This window comes from Ceratotherium simum, chromosome 3 (genome assembly GCF_057802395.1).
Source record: "Ceratotherium simum simum isolate JZ-2026a chromosome 3, ASM5780239v1, whole genome shotgun sequence".
Lineage (NCBI taxonomy): Eukaryota > Metazoa > Chordata > Mammalia > Perissodactyla > Rhinocerotidae > Ceratotherium > Ceratotherium simum.
Window position 1 is genome coordinate 92,458,758 of NC_141902.1, and position 20,981 is coordinate 92,479,738.

Sequence of the window (20,981 nt, forward strand, 5' to 3'; positions counted from 1 at the left end):
ACAAAGAAGGATCTGCCCTGTGGCAGTGGGGGAGTGGGAGGTTAAAGCAATGAGTGGAACAAAAAAAATCACTCAGTATGCCTGTTCAAAGAGTATTGTAGAATTCAGTAGGTTTAACAATATGAAGAAAAACAAATAGGTGTTCTCAGATGGGAACTTGGCTTTAACTCTCCACCACCAAAGAAAAAGATGTGTTTGCTGTGGACTGAATGTTTGTGTCCCACCCAAATTCATATGTTGAAGCCATAACCCCCAATGTGATGGTATTAGGAGGTGGGGCCTTTGGGAGGTAATTAACTTTAGATGAGGTCATGAGGGCGGGGCCCTCGTGATTAGTACCCTTATAAGAAGAGGAAGAGACATCAGAGCTCTCTCCCTCCACGTGAACACATGGAGAAAGGCCTCATGAGCACTCAACGAGAAGGCACCATCTGCAAGCCAGGAAGACGGTTCTCACCAGAACCTGACCATTGTGGCCCCCTGATCTCATACTTCTAGCCTCTGGAACTCAGAGAAAATAAGTGTCTGTTGTTTAAGCCACCCAGTCTATGGTATTTTGTTATGGTCATGTTTATAGGAGGGAAGCTGTAGAAAGCCACAGGTTAAAGATTAAGGTCAGAGAGGGGTAAGTGATAGTAAGGTCCTCATTGAGAAACATTTATGGAGTACTCCACTGTGTGCCACTTTTCTAGACACTGGGATACAAATAGTGAGCTGTTAAACCTCTACCTCAAACCCTATCAAACTGGAATTTCTTCACGGTGGAGTCAATTGGTTTTCCTTAACAATCCTGTGAGCTGCCCAGGGAGTATTGTCTTTTTTAAAATTATTATTATGTTAACCATTTTTAAGTGTACACTTCAATAGTGTTAGGTACATTCACACTGTTGTAAAACAGAACTTTTTTATCTTGCAAAACTGAAACTCTATACCTATTAAACAACTCCCCATTTTCCCCTCCACCCAGCCTCTTGGTAACCAACATTCTACTTTCTGTGTGTATGAATTTGACTACTTTAGATACCTCATTTGAGTGGAATCATGCAGTTTGTCTTTTTGTGACCGGTTTATTTCACTTAGCTTAATGTCCTTTGGGTTCATCCATGTTGTAGCATGTGTCAGGATTTCCTTTATTTTTTATTTATTTGTTTATTTATTTATTTGTGAGGAAGATCAGCCCTGAGCTAACATCCATGCTAATCCTCCTCTTTTTGCTGAGGAAGACCAGCTGTGGTACGCGGCGTCAGCATGGCCGGAGAAGCGGTGCGTCCGTGCGCACCCGGGATCCGAACCCGGGCCACCAGTAGCGGAGCGAGCGCGCTTAACCGCTAAGCCACTGGGCCGGCCCTAGGATTTCCTTTCTTTTTAAGGCTGAACAGTATTCCATTGTATGCATATACCACATTCTGTTTATCCATTCATATCCACAGACACTTGGGTTGTTTCTACCTTTTGGCTACTGTGAATAATACTGCTATGAATATAGGTGTAGAAATATCTGTTTGAGTTCCTGCTTTCAATTCTTTTGTATATATACCCAGAAGTGGAATTGCTGGAGGGAACTAACACTATTAAGTGCTTCTAAGTGCTAGGCTCTTTAGACATGCCACCTTGATTATTCTGTCAAGCAAGGTGCCCTTAAACCCAGGCAACTGAAGCTCCTGGGCTGAGTGGGTGCCTTATTGGCCCCCTTCCTAGATGATGAGGAGTCCAAGGAACCTAGAGGGTGTATCCACCGAAGCCCAAACACCCTCCTTTAGAGCATGCTCTGGGTATCTTCCCAAAGATTCCCAAGCTTGCTTCCTTGGTCTATAGAAGCCCCTTACTAGGTCCACCCTCCTCAGAGGGGACCTGTTAGTGTGCATAGCCCTACGCCGAAAGGGTAGTGAAGGGCAGCTTTAGGGGAGAGGCATGGTGTGGCTCTGGGCTGGGTGTCCACGTACAGGCATACGAAGCCCTTCACACTGCAGGACTTGAGTTGGGAATGATAGGGGGCCTCCATTTGTAGTTCTTCTCTGGACTCCTGCAAATATTAGTAGCTATAATGTTATTACACAAACATGAACTATTGACAAGGTCTGAAGAACATTTAGTTCTACTATTGTAAACCTGTTTTTAACTGGCAGTATTTTCTACAATCAGTGTATCACTAGCTGCCCAGTCTATGGAGTCTAGTTGGTTGAAGCAGATGGATAAGATTTGCTGCTTAGTAAGGAAGCTTACACTGGAGTGGAAAACCCTGTTATGAATCTGAGTCTGTTCTCTTCCTTTGCATATGTAACACCCATTAGTGCTAATGGAAAACACAGATGATACATTCACGCAACAAGGGGAGACAAGACCCCTGAATTGTCCATGCCACTAGGTAGACACACAGGCAATTCAGGAGTGCACCTGGGATGCAGAACTGGAGGCTCACAGAGGTGAATGAGCCTGTGTGAGCTACACAGACACACAAATTTGTAGCAGCTTGGACGTGTGCTCCCTGCCAGTCAATTGTCAGTGTCAACCCACTCCCACCCCTGTTGCTCAAGCCTGAATATTCCTCACCTCCTCCCACGTCTCCCAAGCCCGGTGCACTCGACTTCCTAATGTCTTTCACTTGAGGTCCACTCCTTTCTGCCTGTCCCCATTGCCACCATTTGGGCCACCACCATGTATCTCCAGGACAATTTATAGCCTCCTAAGGGGTCTTGCCTTCAGTCCTCCCTACCCCCATCATCTCTTTTGAACAATCTCTGCGGTGCTCACCTGCCAGAGACACAGTCCTACTAGGTGAATACAAACATGTCCTTCCACATAAGCTGTTCCCCACTGGCCCTGGTGTGAAAAGGACTTCCAAGCCCCTGCTTTCCCACCCCCACCCCAAGTGCCTTGACCTCCCGAACCAGCCAATGTCCCGCTCACTTGTTGCTCTTAGGCCCTTTGCACAAGCTACTCCTTCAACAGCTGCTCCTAAAATAGACTCTCGGCCCTCCCCTCCATTGCTCTTTGCTCTACCATCAGTTGTTTATTTGACAAATATTTATTGCTTTGCCAGGCTATGCGCTAAATGCTGGGGTTTCGCATTGGGAATAACAAAAAACCCTGGCCACATGGGGCTTACATCTGAGGGGTTAATGGCACCTCGCCTGGCACAAGGAGTAGGACACCTTCCTGTGCCTTCCAGGCGCTTCCAGTACAAAGACCTGCAGGACCACTTAATTCGTCCTCTCGCACTGACTCCGCAATAGTACAACAGAAAGCCTTTACCGGTCAACACTGCGCCGGCTACGCCCAGGCCACGCTGCGCATGCTCACTCTGCGGCCTGGAATTCGAGTTCCCAGGCCGCGCCTCCCCCGCCTGTGAGTGGGAACGTCCGACGACTCCTGACGGTTCCCCCAACCCCATCTGCCTTAATGGTACACCCCACCCGCGTGCTCCGGCTGGCGGAAGTGAGCCGCGGGGGCGGGACCTGCTCTTGCGAGGGACGGAAGTGCGTTGGAGTGCGGTTGCGCGGGATTTTTGGAAGTTTGCGGCGGCAAAGAGGCCGAGGAGACCGTGCCTAGGGGCTTCGCGCCTTGCCCGGGCGGTGGGACTCATCCGCGGGGAGGGAGCAGGTCTGTGAGGACAGGAGGGCTGCCGTTCCGGGGTGGCGTTCTGGTGTTTTCTGCGGCCTGGAAGGGTACCTGTGCGCCGCGTTCCCTCCTCCGGCGGCGGGCCGCACCCCCGGCGCTCTGTTAGCCTCTTCCCGCGCCGTCAGGGCTCGGCTCCTGCGTCTGAGCAATGTCTCGGAATCCCGCTCGCCTGTGTGGCGCGGTCCCAGCCTACATCGCCAGCCGCCTCGTTTTCTAGTTTCCCTCTGCGGAGCCCGGCGCAAACCCGCGGCGTTTCACTTCAGTGGTGCCTCCCTGATCCGAGGGCCTCGGGACGAGGACTCTTCTGTGCGCACGGGGACTTAACGGCCGCCTGTCTGCCACGCACCTCTGGTTTTAGGTCAGATTTAGCAAATGTACCTGCTGAAGTAGACTGAGTTCGGCATATTCCTCTCTTGCCTGTTCGGCTCTTTCGGTCGGGATGCCTTTTGTGTATCCTCTTTGCCACTCGGGCCCTAACTGGCGGCAGTAGTTAAAAGCATGGGATCTTGGGGTCTGCAGCTGGACAGACTTGGGCTTCAGTTCTGCTTCTGCGTCTTACTAGCATTCTAAGCTGGGGAATTTCATTACTGTTTCTGAATCCCAAAAGATCTTCCTCTAAACCGGGGATAACAACACCTACCTCATAGGGTTGGTGTGAGGGTCAAATTAATGAATGTAAAGTGCTGGGCCGAGTCTTGCCCATTGTAGGGGTTCAGTAATTCATTTGTTCCAGAAATACTTATTGGGCACCTATTCTGGGCTAGGTACTGTGCTAAGTACTGGAGGTTCAGTGACAAACAAAACTAGACATGGCCCCCTGCCCTCGTGCAGTTTCTAGTCTAGTGGGAGATGGAGTCCTTAATTTAGTAATGACAGGTGTAATGTTGAAAGTGTGATGGTAAGAGAGAGAATTCTTGCCTTGAAAGGGTGTAATAGAGGAGCATTGAAACTAGACTGAGCTTCTGAGGAAGTGTGGATTGAGCTGCGATCTGAAGGATTTGTAGGAATTAACAATGAAAGATTAGGGGGCAGGAGGTGAAAGGAAGTGTGTTTGTGTAAGTTCCAGACAGAAAATCATGTGTAAGGGCCTGTGACAGGAGGAACTCGGTGGTTTGAAGGACTGAAAGCAGTTCAGTGTGGCTGGAGTATAGAGCGAGGAAGGGAGTTAGGCGTGGGCCAGACCCTGCAGGACTTGTTTATTATGACTTAAGGATTTTGGACTGATATGAGAGCAATGGAAAGCCACTGAAGAGTTTTAAAATGAGAGTGGACATGGAGATGGAGTCAAATAATCTGGTTTGTTTTTCAAAAAGATTACTTTAGTTGCTGTGTGAGGGACAAGTTAGGAAGCTATTGTAGTTCAGGTGAGAGGTGATGGTGGCTTTGGAGTAGAGTGGCAGTAGTGGATCTTGGTCAGAAGTAGACAGATTTGAGTTGTTTGAAGGGTAACATTGATAGGACTTGGAAGTGGGTGTGGAGGATGAAAGCGAAGTTAAGAATGTTGCCCATGTTTCTAGTTTGAGCTGCTGAGAGGATGATGGTATAATTTATGGAGATGGGAAAATTAGGAGGAAGTACAGGAGGAGGAGCAGATTTTCTTTCCACCAGTCTGCATTTTTCCCTTCACATAATACTCCCATAGCTACTTGCTAAATCCTTTCTGTCTAATGTGACTCCATTTTGTCCTTTCCACTTCCAGAGTTACCACCCTAATGCAGGCCTTTGCCTTACACTAAAATAGCCCGGAATAACCTCCTGGCCTGTGCTCTTTATCCTTACTCCTTTTCTACTTTAATCTGCACATTGATGCCAGATTCAGTTTCCTCAAACACTGTTTCAATCTTGTCAAATTCTCTTTTGCTTCCCAAATTTTGATTGCTCTCTATTATTTACAAAATAAAACCTAAATTCCTTAACCTGGCATTTAAGATCGTGCACAGTTTATTTTCAACCTATCTTTCTAGCTTTCTTACTAACTACTTCCCTACTTGAACTCTCTGCCTCAAGCAGTCTACTTGTTGTCCCCAAATAAGTTTTTCAAATTCTCATATGAATGCCTTTCTTTCTGATGCTCTCCTTCCCACTAATGTATAACGTATACCATCTGGTTATCTTGACTATCTAAATTTAATCTCTAAGTTCCAGTTCAAGCTTTCCTCTGCTGGGAAGCCTTCTTGACATTTGAACACACATTTCTTTCTTTAGCCTTAACTTCTCATTTGTTTTTATACCATTTAATTGGCACTTTGTATTTACAGTGCTGTTGGCTTATTCATTTATTTATCAAATGTTTATAATAATTTATTACATATTTGATATACTGTTAAATGACAGCTTTGTTCTAGGCAATGTGCTGGTTAGGTGCTAAAAAATATGATAGAATATGGGCAAAAATTGTGAAACCACTTGATTAGAATACAAGTTTCTAATCAGGAAATTCTAGGGAATTTGAGATTATTTTGGTTTGGAAAAGAATCACCTAGTTATACTAGTTAGTAGTCCTTAGCCTGTTGTGTACCCACTGCGTACATTGTCTGTAATATGTGTGAAATACTCAGTTAACAGGTAGGGAAGGAAAAAATTCAAGGTTGTTTACTTCCAAAAATCTCATCCAGCTCTGACATTTTTCCCTTACAGTTCTCTGATATGTGCAAAAATGGACCAGAAAATTATATCCCTGGCAGCAGAAAAAACAGCAGACAGACTACAGGAATTTCTTCAAACCTTGAAAGAAGATGATGTGAGTATTAGGAAGCACGTTCTACTAAAAGCAAATGTCAAGCATGATGACAAATTCAAAGGACATGTTAGATAGAAAAATGATTCTGCCACTTATCTACCCCCCACTCTCCGTAGGAGACAAGGATTTATTTGATAACAACTCATAGATATAAAGCAATGAGGGAGAGGAAGAGAAATGGACAACTTAAGGGCATTTGTGTACATTTATACAACTGTATAACATTTAAACAACATTTATGCAACTGTATGTATATAGGCAAATTAGTATACTTTTATGGTTTTTAGAACAATGCTGTTTGAAGGTAATATCCAGCCTATAGTTATTGATGTGAGACGTTAGATTTGTCTAGTGATGTTTCTTTATTTATTTCTATTTTTCCCTAAAGAAGATAAATTCATAAGCAGTAAAATAATTTGAAGTTATTAGTAAAAGAGAAAACCAACTGTGTCGTCACTGTAAGTATGTGATTATAAAATGGGACAATAATCACCTTACGTGTTATGCTGTTTGTTCTTCCTAATCTTTCTCTCCTCATAGAGTTCTTTTTCCATAATAAGTGATCTCAGCTTATTCAGTCCCTGCATGGAAAAGAATCCTTCCTTAAGATTAACCTTAGATATTAATATATATGTATAAACAAGTTAAGCCTTTGAGTATTATGTTTTTATGGGAATTTTTATGGGCTAGTGTTGTAGTCATTGAAGCTAGATGCATTTTAATCTCTGTTACCTGACACTAACTGGCAACTGATGTAGTGATGTGCTCTGATTTTTTTTTCTTTGAAATTATCTAAGATTGTTGTTGCAGCAGCTTTTTGAGACAGCCCATTGCGTGAGCTGCAACTTGAATCATCCTATAGACAATTTAAGATTTGGTTAAAACCAGCTTTTAATTAATTTATTTAGAATTTATATTTTACTTCCAAAAGGAATTTGAGGAGGCTTTAACATTACACTATAAAATAAGCAAAAATAAGAACTAGAGCAAATCCATGATATAAACAGATGCTATGAATTACTTTTCTGATTATTGCTTATCACAAAAAGAATACCTATCTCTTGATTTTTGTGAGGATGAAATGAGATGATGTATATAAAGCATCTAACATTGAATAGGCGCTGAATAAATGTTAGAAAAGTTCCTTCAGCTCTTCCTAGTTTTAAGTTCCTTCACCAACATGGGCATAGTCCTCTGAACATTTCTGTTTTAACATTTCCCTTAAAGTTTTATACCTCAAATTGAACACAGGCTCCAAGTGTATTCTACCACTAGAGTAGAGTGGTACTAACATTTCCCTCATTCTTTCATTAATGCAAAATCAACTTCTTGGCAGCAATATCATACTATTGTCTCATTGCTCTTACAAGCAACTAAAAACCCCAGGTCATATTTGCATGTGTTGATATTAAGCTAAATTTCCTTCATTTTTGAACTTCTGTAGTTAGTTTTTAGAACTCACATAAAAAAATTTTACATTTATATCTGTTAATTATCATCTCTTTAGATTAATCTCATTTCATTCTATCAAGATCTTTTTGTATCCTGATTCTGTTGCCCATTGAATTAATCATCTTTTTATATCCTTTACAAATTTGTTAAGCATTCTTGCAATATACATATTCAGTTCATTTAAAAAAAAGTCCATAGAAGATATGTTTAGAGTAAAAAATTATAAAACATATAAGGAAGTCTGTGACAAGAAAGACTGACATGTCTAGCAATGGGAAAATTCACATTCAAGGATTTGAATAGAGCAATCTAAAAGGGACTGTAAATATTTAACACAAATATTTAATGTAATATTTAACATTCAAATATGTAAATGAAGGAATAGAATCCACAAAACAAGAAGGGATGGATTTGGAAAACAACCAGAGAAAACTTTTAGAAATGAAAACCTTAATAGATAGTTAACAGTAGACTGAACACTGCTAAAGAGAAAGTTAGTGAAGTGGAATACAGATCTGGGGATACGTAAACAAAGCAAAGATTGTAAAGAGATGCAAAATATGAAGAGTATTTAAAATATGTGGAGGATACTTTAATAAAAGAAAATGTATCTTCTTTTTTTTTTTTTAATAATTTTATTTTATTTATTTATTTTTCCCCCAAAGCCCCAGTAGATAGTTGTATGTCATAGTTTCACATCTTTCTAGTTGCTGTATGTGGGACACGGCCCCAGCATGGCCGGACAAGCGGTGCGTCGGTGCGCACCCGGGATCTGAACCTGGGCCACCAGCAGCGGAGTGCTTGCACTTAACCGCTAAGCCATGGGGCCGGCCCGAAAATGTATCTTCTTAAGCACATAGAATGTTCACAAAAATGGATCATTGTGTCATATACTAGAGCACAAAGAAAGCCTTTATAGGTCCTGTAAGGTAGAAATGTTATAGACCCCTCTTTTTGATCACAATGCAATAAAACTAGAAATGAGAAATGAAACCAAAAATCAAAAAAGGCCCTTCTACCTGGAAATAAAATACCTTCTAAACAAGTCTTGGATAAAAAGGAATATATAAACAGAAATTATAGGATTTCTGAAAAATAGTGAAAACACTACATATCAGAATCCATGGAATGCTGTTAAAAATCACCTGTATCAATAAAAATGAAATAATGAAAGTAAATGAATTAAATTTCCAGATCAAAAACCTAGAAAAAGAGCAGCAAAGTAAACCAGAAAGAAAGCACAAAGAAGGGCCAGCCTTGTGGCTTAGTGGTTAAGTTCGGCACACTCCGCTTCAGTGGCCTGGATTTGCAGGTTCGGATCCCAGGCATGGACCTACACCATTCATCAGCCATACTGTGGCGGTGACCCACATACAAAGTAGAGGAAGATTGGCAACAGATGTTAGCTCAGGGCTACTCTTCCTCAAGCAAAAAAAGAGGAAGATTGACAACAGATGTTAGCTCAGGGTGAATCTTCCTCAGCAAAAAAAAAAAAAAAAAGCACAAAGACAAAACTATTAAAAGTGGAAATTAATAAAAGAGAGAACAGAAAAACAGTAGATCCAATTAATACATCAGAATCCTGGTTCTTTGAAAAAATAAAACAGACAAAATCATTAATCAAGAAAACAATGGAGTAAGCACAAATATACAAAATAAGGAATGGCAAGGGGGAAATAATACAGAGAAAATCTCAAAAAATACCAAGATACTATTTTGTGTATATCTATGCAAATGAATTTGAAAAACTAGAGGAAATGGATAGTTTCTTAGGCATGTTAAGTTTAATAAATTGACCCAACTTGAGATGGAAAGCTTAAACCAATTTTCATAGAAAAAAATGAGAGAGTTATTAAGCAGTTACTTCACACAAAAACACCAGGCCCAAATAGTTGCACAGGCCACATCTACCAAACCTTTATAGGTTAGAGGTAGATAGTCCCAATGCTACGTAAGTTGTTTTAGAGCATATGTAGTATGTAAGGAGATGTACATACATAGGGAGAACTTCCACATGCTCTTTATAAAGTATAACGTTAGTACTCTCAACCTGATAAAGATAGCGTAGAAAAAGAAAATGACAGTCATCCTTCTGTATCCAAGGAGGATTGGTTCCAGGAACTTTACATACCAAAATCCATGGGTGCTCCGCTCCCTTATATAAAATGCCGAGGTATTTGCCTATAATCTATACACATCCTCCCGTATACTTTAAATCATCTCTAGATTACTTATAATACCTAATACAATGTAAATGCTATGTAAATATTGTTATACAGTATCGTTTAGGGAATAATGACAAGAAAAAACGTCTGTACGTGTTCAGTACAGGCGCAGCCATTGTAGGCCTTTTGATCCGCGGTTGGTTGAATCCATGGATGCAGAACCCTTGGATACGGAGGGTTGACTGTATAGACTGTTGTCACTTATGAATATTGATACAAAAATCTTAAATGAAATCTTAGGGAACAGATTCCAATACCATATTAAAAAAATATATACCATGACCAAGTGGAATTTATACCAGGGATACAGGTTGGTTCAGTGTTAGTATATTACTATAAAGACTGTATGATTATCTTCATAAATCAGAGAAAGCCTTAGACGAAATTCAATACCCATTCCTAATAAGATCTCTTGAGAAAATAGGAATGGGTGGCTATTTTCTTAACATGATAAAATGTATATATAAATCCTAAATTCAGCATCTTAATTGGAAACTCGAGAGGCATTCCTACTAAGGCCAGGAACAAGGCAACATGTCTGCCTTCTCCACCCCTGTCTAATGTTCTGGTCTGTTAGCCAATGCAGTTAGCCTAGAGAAAACAGTTAGAGGCATAAGAATAGAAAAGAAGATATAAAACCATCTCTCTTTGCAGATGCCGTGGTAGTATACCTGGGAAACCCTAGAGAATCAGTGATAAAACCATCTACAGTGAGAATTTAGCAGGGTAGCAGAATATAAAATTAATATGCAAAAATCAATAGCATTCATACATACATAATAGCCAGTTAGAAGACATAGCGAATGAGAGAGCCCAATTTACTAGCAAGAAAAAAGATAAAATATTTAGGAATAAACTTATTAAGAAATGTCTAAAACCCATATGAAGAAAACTATAAAACACTTCGAAAAGACATAAAAAGACTTGAACAACCCAAAAGACATCCTTTATTCTTTTTTTTTTTTTCTTTTGTGAGGAAGATCAGCCCTGAGCTAACATCCGTGCTAATCCTTCTCTTTTTGCTGAGGAAGACCAGCTCTGAGCTAACATCTATTGCCAGTCCTCCTTTCCCCCCACCCCCAAAGCCCCAGTAGATAGTTGTATGTCATAGTTACACATCCTTCTAGTTTCTGTATGTGGGACGCGGCCTCAGCTTGGCCAGAGAAGCAGTGCATTGGTGCACGCCCGGGATCCGAACCTGGGCCGCCAGTAGCGGAGCGCGCGCACTTAACGGCTAAGCCACGGGGCCGGCCCAGACGTTCTTTATTCTTGATTAGGGAGTCTCAACACTCTTAAGATACCAGTGCTCCTTAAGTTCATTTATAAATTTAATGCAATACCAATAAAATTTCCAATGAGCTATTTTATGGAACTAGATAAGCTGATTGTAAAGTTCATATAGAAAAATAAACATGCAAGAAAAACTAGGAAAACAGTGAAATGGAAGACCTCTAAGGAAGGACTAGCCCTACCAGATACTAAATATACCAAAAAGACCTCTGTAATTAAGAGTATGGTATTGGTGCATGAAGAGAAAAACAAATAATTGAATAATAGAATAGAAAGTCTTAAAATAGACCCAACTACATATAAAATCTAGTGTATGATAAAATGATATTTCAAATAACTGGGGCAAAGATAGTCTTTAATAACTGGTGTTGGGACAACTAGATAGCCGTTTAGAAAAAAATAGTTAAAATTAGATCTATCCTTCATATAATACTCAAGAATAAGCTCCAAATGAATCAGAGTTCTAAATGTAAAAAAACAAATCTAAATAAATATTAGAAGAAAACATGAGTGAATTCCTTTTTTTTAACTTCAGTGCAGGGAAAGGCTTTTCTAACTATGACTCAAAATCTAGATACAGTAAAAGATTGATAAATGTATCTACATATAAATAAAGAAGAGTTTATGTGACCAAAAATAGCACAAGCAGAATCAAAAGACAAATGACAAATTGGGAGAAAAATATTTGTAACATATCACAGATGAAGGGTTAATATCCTGAATTCATAAATAACTTATAATAATTGAGGGGAAAAAAGACCAAACATCCTATAGAAAAAGGGTACAGGGCTTGAAGAAGGTAATCAGAAAAAAGATACATAAAAGTGGCTTTAAACATAAGTAAAGATGCTCTATTTCACTCATAATAAGAGAAATGCAAATTAAAATGAAACATACTATTGCTTACTCATCATCTTATGAGAAAAATTTGAACGGGCCAGCGCAGTGGAGTAGTGGTTAAGTTCGCGCACTCTGCTTTGGTGGCCTGGGGTTTGCAGGTTTGGATCCTGGGTGCAGACCTATGCACCGCTCATCAGGCCACGCTGTGGTGGCGTCCCACGTACAAAATAGAGGAAGATGGGCACAGATGTTGGCTCAGGGTCAATCTTCCTCACCAAAAAAAGAAAAAGAAAATTGAGCAACTTGACAATATACTCTTGGCGAGACTGTGGGGAAACAGTCACTCATACATTGCTGGTAGGAATGCAAAATGGTAAGACCAGGATTAGAATTTGGTAATACCTAACAAAACTGCGTATACATTTCCCCTCAACCCACGCATCCCACTTCTAGGATTACCCTAAAGATACACCTCCAACAAAATAAAATTATATTATGCACAAGGTGATTCTTTGCATCTGTAAAAAAGAATGAAGAAGATCTCTATGAACTGAGAGAGAGTGATTTCCAGGAGATATTAAGTTAAAACAAAATGCAAAATGTGTGGTATGCTATCTTTTATATAAGAAAGAAGGGAAATAAAGCATACGTATATTTGTGTATCATTACAAAAAAGAAACTCAGGAAGAATGCCATAAACATACTGAAAGTGGGGAGGGAGGGAGAAAGAAAACTAATCCAAATATTTGACTGTATATGCTCAGTCTTGGGCAGAGGATTGGAGGGAGAAATACAAATGATCCCTGAACTCTTTTGTAGTGGGATTGATTATTGTAGTGGTATGGGCGAAGCAATTCTGAAACGATTTTTGATGTATTATAGGGTTCAGCAGGTGAATAAGTCTGTTGCTATTGGGAGCCAGGGTTCTTAACAGGGGTAGAAGGGGCGTACAAATAGGGAATGTAGGAAGGCAAGAAAGAACCCTGTGGGGATAGATTAGAAATGGAGATATTGATGTGAACTTATGATTTCTCAAGTATGTGTATGTATATGCATATCCATGTGCACATGTATGTTTGTATATCCATGCATATATTTCCTAGTTCTGTCCACTGAAAGAACTAAGAAGCAGCAAAGAAGCCGCAGTAGCAACAAGCACACCTATGACCTAGATCTTTGGTTCCTAATAACCATTCCCCACTAAAAGAAATCAGGGCTTTTCAGAGAAATGGCTGATTGGAATGGTGGGCATAATAGATATAAGAGGAACCTGGAACATCTTGCTAAGCCAGAAAGTAAAGAAATACTCAAAAAATGGGGACATGTCACAAGGACACGAGCCAGCTTGAAGGAGCTTCCATTGGCCAAATCTGGGACTATTTGAACATGAAAATAATTAAGTTCAGTTATGAATTATAAACAATTGAGAAATACAGAAATTTCTGAGTCCATACGGATAATAAAAAAAAAAATAGGGAGAAGGGAGGTCTCCTGCTTACCTTACTAGAGTTAGAAAATTATTTTGTAACCATCATGATAAAGATTGGATCAGGCAAGAAGCATCAGTGGATGCTAAATCCAGAGAGATTTTTTTTTAACTTTTTATTTTGAACTACTTTTAGAGTTACAGAAAAGTTTTAAAAATAATACAGAGTTTCCCTGTATCCCCCGCCTAGTGTTGGCATCTTACGTAACCTTAGTAAAATTTTAAGAACCAGGAAATTAACATTGGTACAATACCATTAGTGAAACTAAAGACCCTATTCGAACTCTACCTGGTAGTTTTTCCACTGATGTCTTTTTTTTATGTTTCAGAATCCCACTCAAGATCCTATATTGCACTTAGTTGTTATTTTTCCCTGATTTTTTGCAATCTGCAACACTTCCTCAGTCTTCCTTTGTTTCTCATGATCTTGATAGCCCTGAAGAGTATTGATCAGTTATTTTGCTGAACGTCCCTCAGTTAGTGCCTGTCTGGTGTCTCATGATTGACTGAAGTCAGGCATTCCTGCCAAAAGGACCACCAAAATGATGCCATGCCCTTTTTAGTGTATCGTATCAGTGGCTCATGATATCAGTGTCATTCCTAGTGATATTGACTCTGATAACCTGGTAACAGTGGTTGCTGCCGGGCTTTTCTAGTATACAAGCGGAAAATTAGATAACGAACAGGATATTTGCATGGTCTTAAAGTGTCTCCCTACAAACTGCTCACTGGTGGTGAAGGGAGGGGGAAAAAGTGGGAAAATCGGGCAACACACCTGATTGGGTGATCAGGGTTAATATTACCAGTGAGGGACAGATGAACATCACATGCCTCCAGCTGTGATACTCTGAGAAGGACACAATATTAGCTGTGTTCTGGCTGAGAATGCATAAACTCAATCTAATCATGAGGAAACATAAGACAACACAAAATGAAGAATGTTCCATTTAAAAAAGTCTGTGGACTGGCCCCATGGCGTAGTGGTTAAGTGCACGTGCTCCGCTGCTGGCGGCCTGGGTTCGGATCCCGCGTGCGCACCAATGCACCGCTCGTCAAGCCATGCTGTGGCAGCATCCCATATAAAGTGGAGGAAGACGGACACAGATGTTAGCCCAGGGCCAGTCTTCCTCAGCAAAAAGGGGAAGATTGGCATGGATGTTAGCTCAGGGCTGATCTTCCTCACACACACACACAAAAAAGTATATTTGGACTGTGCCATTAACTTGGGACCAGTCTACCAATTAAAGGAAGAATTGTAAAGTCTTCCAGAATAACAAGGATACTTAATCTTATTTGGTCTACTTCTGTGTTTTAAAATGCAGTAAAAAGCATAACTGAGTAAGATTATAAAGGAAGACCAAAGATCACGTAAATAGGGGGAGGAGGAGGAAGAGGAATAGAGAACAGAGAGAGTAGAAGAGAACTAACATTCATTGGGCACCTGTTCTGTGTTAGGCCCTGTGCAAGGTCCTCTACCTGTCATCTAATTCAATCCTCCCAACAGTCCTTTGAGGTAGGGAAATGGACACACATAGCAAAGATTAAATAACTTGCTTGAGGTTATAAAGCTAGTAAATGACACAGCCAGGATTCGTGCCCAGGTCTTCTGATTCTGGGTCCAGTTTTTTTTTTTCTCCTATGCCACACTGCCTTCTGTTTAAACAGAATGTTTTCAAGAAAAGTCGGAGTTTCTCAGCCTTGGCACTATTCACGTTTTGGACTTAATAATTCTTTGTTGAGGGGTGTTGTCCTGTGTGTTTTAGGATGTTTACCAGCATCCCTGGCCTGTACCCATTAGATGACAGTAGCACCCTTCCAGTTTTGACAACTAAAAATATCTCTAGACATTGCCCAGTGTACCCTGTGGCAGGGGCAAAATCACCCTGGTTGAGAACCCACTGTCAAGGGCTGAGTATTCTGTTGGAGGGTCCAGGCAGAGCAGTCAAGTACTTCCTTATTATGTATTTAAGAAGGGAGAGAGATGGACTGCAGTCAGAAGACCAAGCACATGTAGTTGTGGAAGAGATCAAATTCACTGTTTTATTAGTTTTGGCTTCTGTGACACTCTTTTCTCTGGATATTATCAACCTCACCTTCTCAGTCTTCTTTGCTGGCTGCTGCTTCTCTTTTTAATCCTTGAGTATTGGTGTTTCTCTTCTCTTCATTTGCTCCCTGGGTGATGTCATATGTTCCCATTGAACTCTGTCTTCTCTGAGCTGCACTTTGGCATATCTAGTTGTCTATTTGGTGTCTCCACTTGGATATCTTAGGAGTAGTAATTCTGAGCCCCACACTAGATCTGCTCAATCAGAAATTACGAGTGATACCCAGCAATCTGCTTTAACAAGCCCTTCGTGTGATTTAGATGCTTGCCTAATCCCAGATTTTTACCATATCAATGGATGGTGCCATCATCTACTCAGTTGCTGAAGCCAGAAATTTAAGAGTCCTCCTTGATTTCTTCTTTTGCTTCATCATCACCCCTTTTTCACTTCTAAACCATGAGGAAGTCTGTCTTAGTCCGTTCAGGCTGCTGTAATGAAATACGGCAGACTGGGTGGCTTGTAAACAACATACATTTATTTCTCAAGGTTCTGGAGGCTGGAAGTCCGAGATGAGGGTACCAGTATGGTTGAGTGAGGGCCCTCTTCTGGGTCGCAGACTTCACATTGTATCCGCACATGGTGGAACCTTTGTGGGATCTCTTTTATAAGAACACTAATCCCGTTCGTGGGAGTTCTACTCTCATGACCTAATCACCTCCCAAAGGCCCCCTTCCTAATACCATCACATTGGGCATTAGGATTCCAAACATGAATTTTGGGGGGACATAAACGTTCAGACCATAGCAAAGTCCTATTGATTTGAGCTTTCAAATATATCTTCAGTCTGCTTTTCTTCATCTCCTGTATTAGTTTGCCAGGGCTGCCATTATAAAGTACTACAAACTGAGTAACTTAACAACAGAAATTTATTTTTACAGTTCTGGAGACTAGAAGTCCGAGATCAAGGTGTTGGCAGTGTTGTTTCCTTTTGAGGGCTGTGAGAATCTGTTCCATACTTCTCGCCTAGCTCATGGTGGTTTGTTGCTGTTTTTGGCATTCCTTGGCTTGTATCACCTTGATCTCTGCCTTCATCTTTACGTGGCATTCTCGCTGTATACATGTCTCTCTGTCCAAATTTCCCCTTTTTGTAAGGACATCAGTCATATTGGATTAGGGCCCACCCCAGTGACCTCAACTAATTATTGTCTGCAACAACCCTATTTCCATATAAGGTCACATTCTGAGGTCCTGGGGATTAGAACTTCAACATATGAATTTTGGGAGGACACAGTTCAACCCATAACATCTCCCTTGCTATTACTTTGGTCTCGGCCACTATGATCTCTCACTTGAACACTGTAGCAATCTCTTAACAGATATCCTTATTTCACTCTTAACCACCCCCCCATTCTCTTGCTCCATTCTCTACATAAGGAGCAAGACTGATTACAAAAAAAAACATATCGCTCTCCTCTTTTCTCTTTAGCGACTTCTCTTGCACTTAGACAAAATCTAAACTTCCTCCCATGGCCTACAAGATTCTTCATAATCTGGTGCTTGTTCTCCAAACTCATCCTGTGCCACTCTTCTCCTTACTACTTTCCAGCCATGTTGGTCTTTTTCTTCAGGTCCTCAAATGTGCCAAGCTCTTTGCTCCCTTAGAGCCTTTGCACATAATGATACCTCTATCTGGAATGTCCTCCTTCCCCCCTTTGTGTAACTAGCTCTTTCTCATCCTCCAAGTCTCTGCGTAAATGTCACCTACCTCGGAGAAGCTTTCCCTGACTACTTTAGCTGAAGTTGCCTCCCTTTCCTCAATTATTATCTATGTAGACTTTTGTTTCCTTTACAAATATTTTTTTCTGAATTTTTTTTTTTTTTTTTGATGAGAAAGATTCGCCTTGAGCTAACATCTGTGCCAGTCTTCCCCTACTTTGTACGTGGGATGCCATCACAGCATGGCTTGATGAGCGGTGTGTAGGTCTGCGCCCAGGATCCGAAACTGCAAACCCCAGGCCACTGAAGCAGAGTGCACAAACTTAAGCATTATGCCACCAGGCCAGCCCCCTGAATTTTTTTCTTGTCATCTTTTCCCCTCTGGTCTGCTATAAACTCTGAGTCAAATTATCATATCCATCTTGTTCATCCTTGTGTCCCTACTGCCTAGGAAAAAAACACGCTCAAAAAGTATTTGTTAAATGAATGTATATCTCCAAAAATGTAGCTCAATACCTAGTGCGGATTACGTACTCAATAAATGTTTGTTAATGAATGTGAATAAATTTCAGTCTTGACAGCCTAGCATAATGTTAAGATCTACCCTGCTCTATCTAAATAAATGTTGTGATACCTGGAGTCTCTGAAGGTGTGAACCTGACGAGTGTTTTTAATATTGGGAGTTTAGCTCACTAAGGTAGAGAAATGGTTGCCAGAGACTTATATTTTCTTTCTTTGGTTGCAGCTGGCTGATCTCCTTCAGAACCAGGCAGTGAAAGGAAAAGCTGCTGGAGCACTCCTGAGAGCCATCTTCAAAGGTAATGACAATTAATGCCACTTCTATCTCCCTGGGCTCATTGGTAGATTTGTTTACTTTTGGCACATATTGCTACTTCTCTTACTGTTTGAAGCCCCACAGAGACTTATGTGTTTTGAGGATTTTACAGAATCAGCTAAAGCAGTGGTCTCTTGTCTTGTGGGCTTCAATAATTTTACTGAAGGGGGTTGAAATGGCTACCTGAGATTATATTGCTGGTTTTGGGGCCTGTAAAGGATGTACTTCATAAAATCCGCTTTGGTTTACTTGTGCTTTTAAAATTTTGGAGAAGAGAACAACAATGTTTAGTACTTAATCTGTGCTTAACAAGGAGCTAGGGAGCTCTGGAGTTTAATGAAATGGAATATTTTGGGTGACATGTAGAGAGATTCTGTTACCGCCCAAGGTGGGGCCTTCTGCTCGCCGTAAGACATGCCAGTAGTCAAGAGGCAAGGTGGTAGGAGAAAAAGGACTTTTTTATTACAGCTTGCTAGCAAGAGGGAAGATGGCCGACTCATGTCCAAAAGAACCATCTTTTTTTTAAAGATTTTATTTATTTATTTTTTCCCTCCAAAGCCCCAGTAGACAGTTGTATGTCATAGCTGCACATCCTTCCAGTTGCTGTATGTGGGACACGGCCTCAGCATGGCCGGAGAAGCAGTGCGTCGGTGCGCGCCCAGGGTCCGAACCCGGGCCGCCAGCAGCGGAGTGCGCGCACTTAACCGCCAAGCCACGGGGCCGGCCCCAAAAGAACCATCTTAAGGGGGCACAAAATCTTACAGCAGTTATATAGGCCATTGGGTTATTGGGGAGGGGGTTAGGAATGTTGACCTTCTGGTGTTACAGACTGGGAGTGCCACACCAGATCTTTCAGCTGATGATGGCTATCAGCATAGATTCTCTGTTCGGGGGTCATCACGTTCCTAAGGAACTCAAAAAAACGAAGTTAGCGTCCTATCGCAGCTGGGAGGTGGTACATGTACAAGCAGGGGTCGTAAAATCTACAGAGCGGTTAGATCTCCTGGAGGGTGCATATCCAGCTGGGTTAGTTTGTCAGAGGTCCTTCAAAGTTACAATAGAGTTTTTCTTGAGCTGGTATCAATTCTCAATTCCCAGCTTGGCATATTTGTTTCTGAATCTTGAACAAGGGCAAGTTCTACATTGTCGCAGGTTGTGACTCACAGTGGTTTTATGAATTGTGGTAGAATAAAATTCTACAAGGCAAAAATTAAAAGTGGCTTTAGACTCTTAGCAGGATATTTTAACTTGGTTTATTTTTCTCGCTGCAGCAAGGAAGTTGGATCTCCAAAAATACATCTTCCTATTTATGAAAAAACTTTCAAAATTGGTTGAGTCAACCTTTATGGAAACTTGCTAAATGACTATTTTGTAGAAATATCAGAGAAAAGGAAACAATGAAAGATCAGAATCAGCTGCCTATATATACTAGTAAGTGAAAGAAATGAATAATTTCTTTCTTGAACAGACAAACCTGGGACCGATTATTTTGGCTCCCACTTCTGTAACTAACCTTATTTAAAAACATAGATTTGGAAAGCCTAGTTTAAGAGTAGCAGCATGAATTATCAAGTACTTGTGGAAATTACTTCCTAATCATTTTAATCCTGTTAAATTGATAGTGTAGAGGACCAGTAATTAGCTAATGGTGACATTTTAAAAAATTGAGATATAATCCACATACTAAAAAATTCATTCTTTTAAAGTGTACAATTGATTTTTTTAAATTGAGATATTTGACATCAAAATTCACACTTAAAATATGCAATTCAGTGACTTTTAGTATAATCACAGAGTTGCACATCCTCACCGTAATCAATTTTAGAATATTTTTCTTACCCCTAAAAGAAACTCTGCACCCCCTAATTTTGGGTCACCTGCCCAAACCCCTGATCCACCCCAGCACTAAGAAACCGCTCATGTACTTTCTGTTTCTATGAATTTGCCTATTTTGGGTATTTCATATAAATGAAATCATACAATATATGGTTCTTTGTGACTGACTGACTTCACTTACCATAAGGTTACCAAGATTCATCCATGTTGTAGTCTGTATCAGTATTTTATTTCTTTTTATTGTGGAATAATGTTCCATTGTATGGAATATTATACACTTTTCCATTCACGAGTTGACGGACGTTTAGGTTGTTTCCACTTTTTGGCAATTATGAATAATGCTGCTATGAAATTTGTGTACCAGTTTTTGTGTAGACACATTTTCATTTCTCTTTGGTAAATATCTAAGAGTAGAATTGCTGGATCATATGGTAACTGCACATTTAACTGTTTAAGGAGCCACCAAACTGTTTTCCAAAGTGGCTACACCATTTACATTCCTACCAGCACTGAATGAGGATGCTCATTTCTCCACATCCCTTGTTATTGTCTGTCTTTTTCATTTTAGCTATCCTAGTGAGTGAAGTGGTATTTCACTGTGGTTGTGATTTGCATTGCCCTGATGGCTAGTGATGTTAATCATCTTTTCATGTGCTTCCTGGCCATTTGCATATCTTCTTTGGAGAAATGTCTATTCAGATCCTTTGCCCTTTTAAAATTAGATTATTTGTATTTTTAACATTGAGTTGTAATAGTTCCTTATATATTCTAGATACAAGTCCCTTATTAGATATATGATTTGCAAAAATTTTCTCCCGTTCTGGCTTGTCTTTTCACTCTTTTGATGGTATCCTTTGAAGCACAAAGTTTTTTTGTGTGCGTGTGAGGAAGGTTAGCC

At 40.5% G+C, this 20,981-nt stretch overlaps 1 protein-coding gene across 2 annotated transcripts in view; it reads left to right on the forward strand.

The window, feature by feature from the left end:
• The first annotated feature begins 3,461 nt into the window (after window positions 1-3,461).
• Window positions 3,462-20,981, forward strand: part of FANCI (FA complementation group I) — a 92,606-nt gene continuing 75,086 nt past the window's right edge. The window contains exons 1-3 of one of the 2 annotated variants that reach the window (XM_004431940.3): window positions 3,462-3,600; window positions 6,256-6,358; window positions 18,158-18,230. In XM_004431940.3, coding sequence (XP_004431997.2) covers window positions 6,275-6,358; window positions 18,158-18,230 — 157 coding nt within the window. In that variant the 5' untranslated portion in view covers window positions 3,462-3,600; window positions 6,256-6,274. The other variant, XM_087428923.1, reaches the window with a different exon arrangement.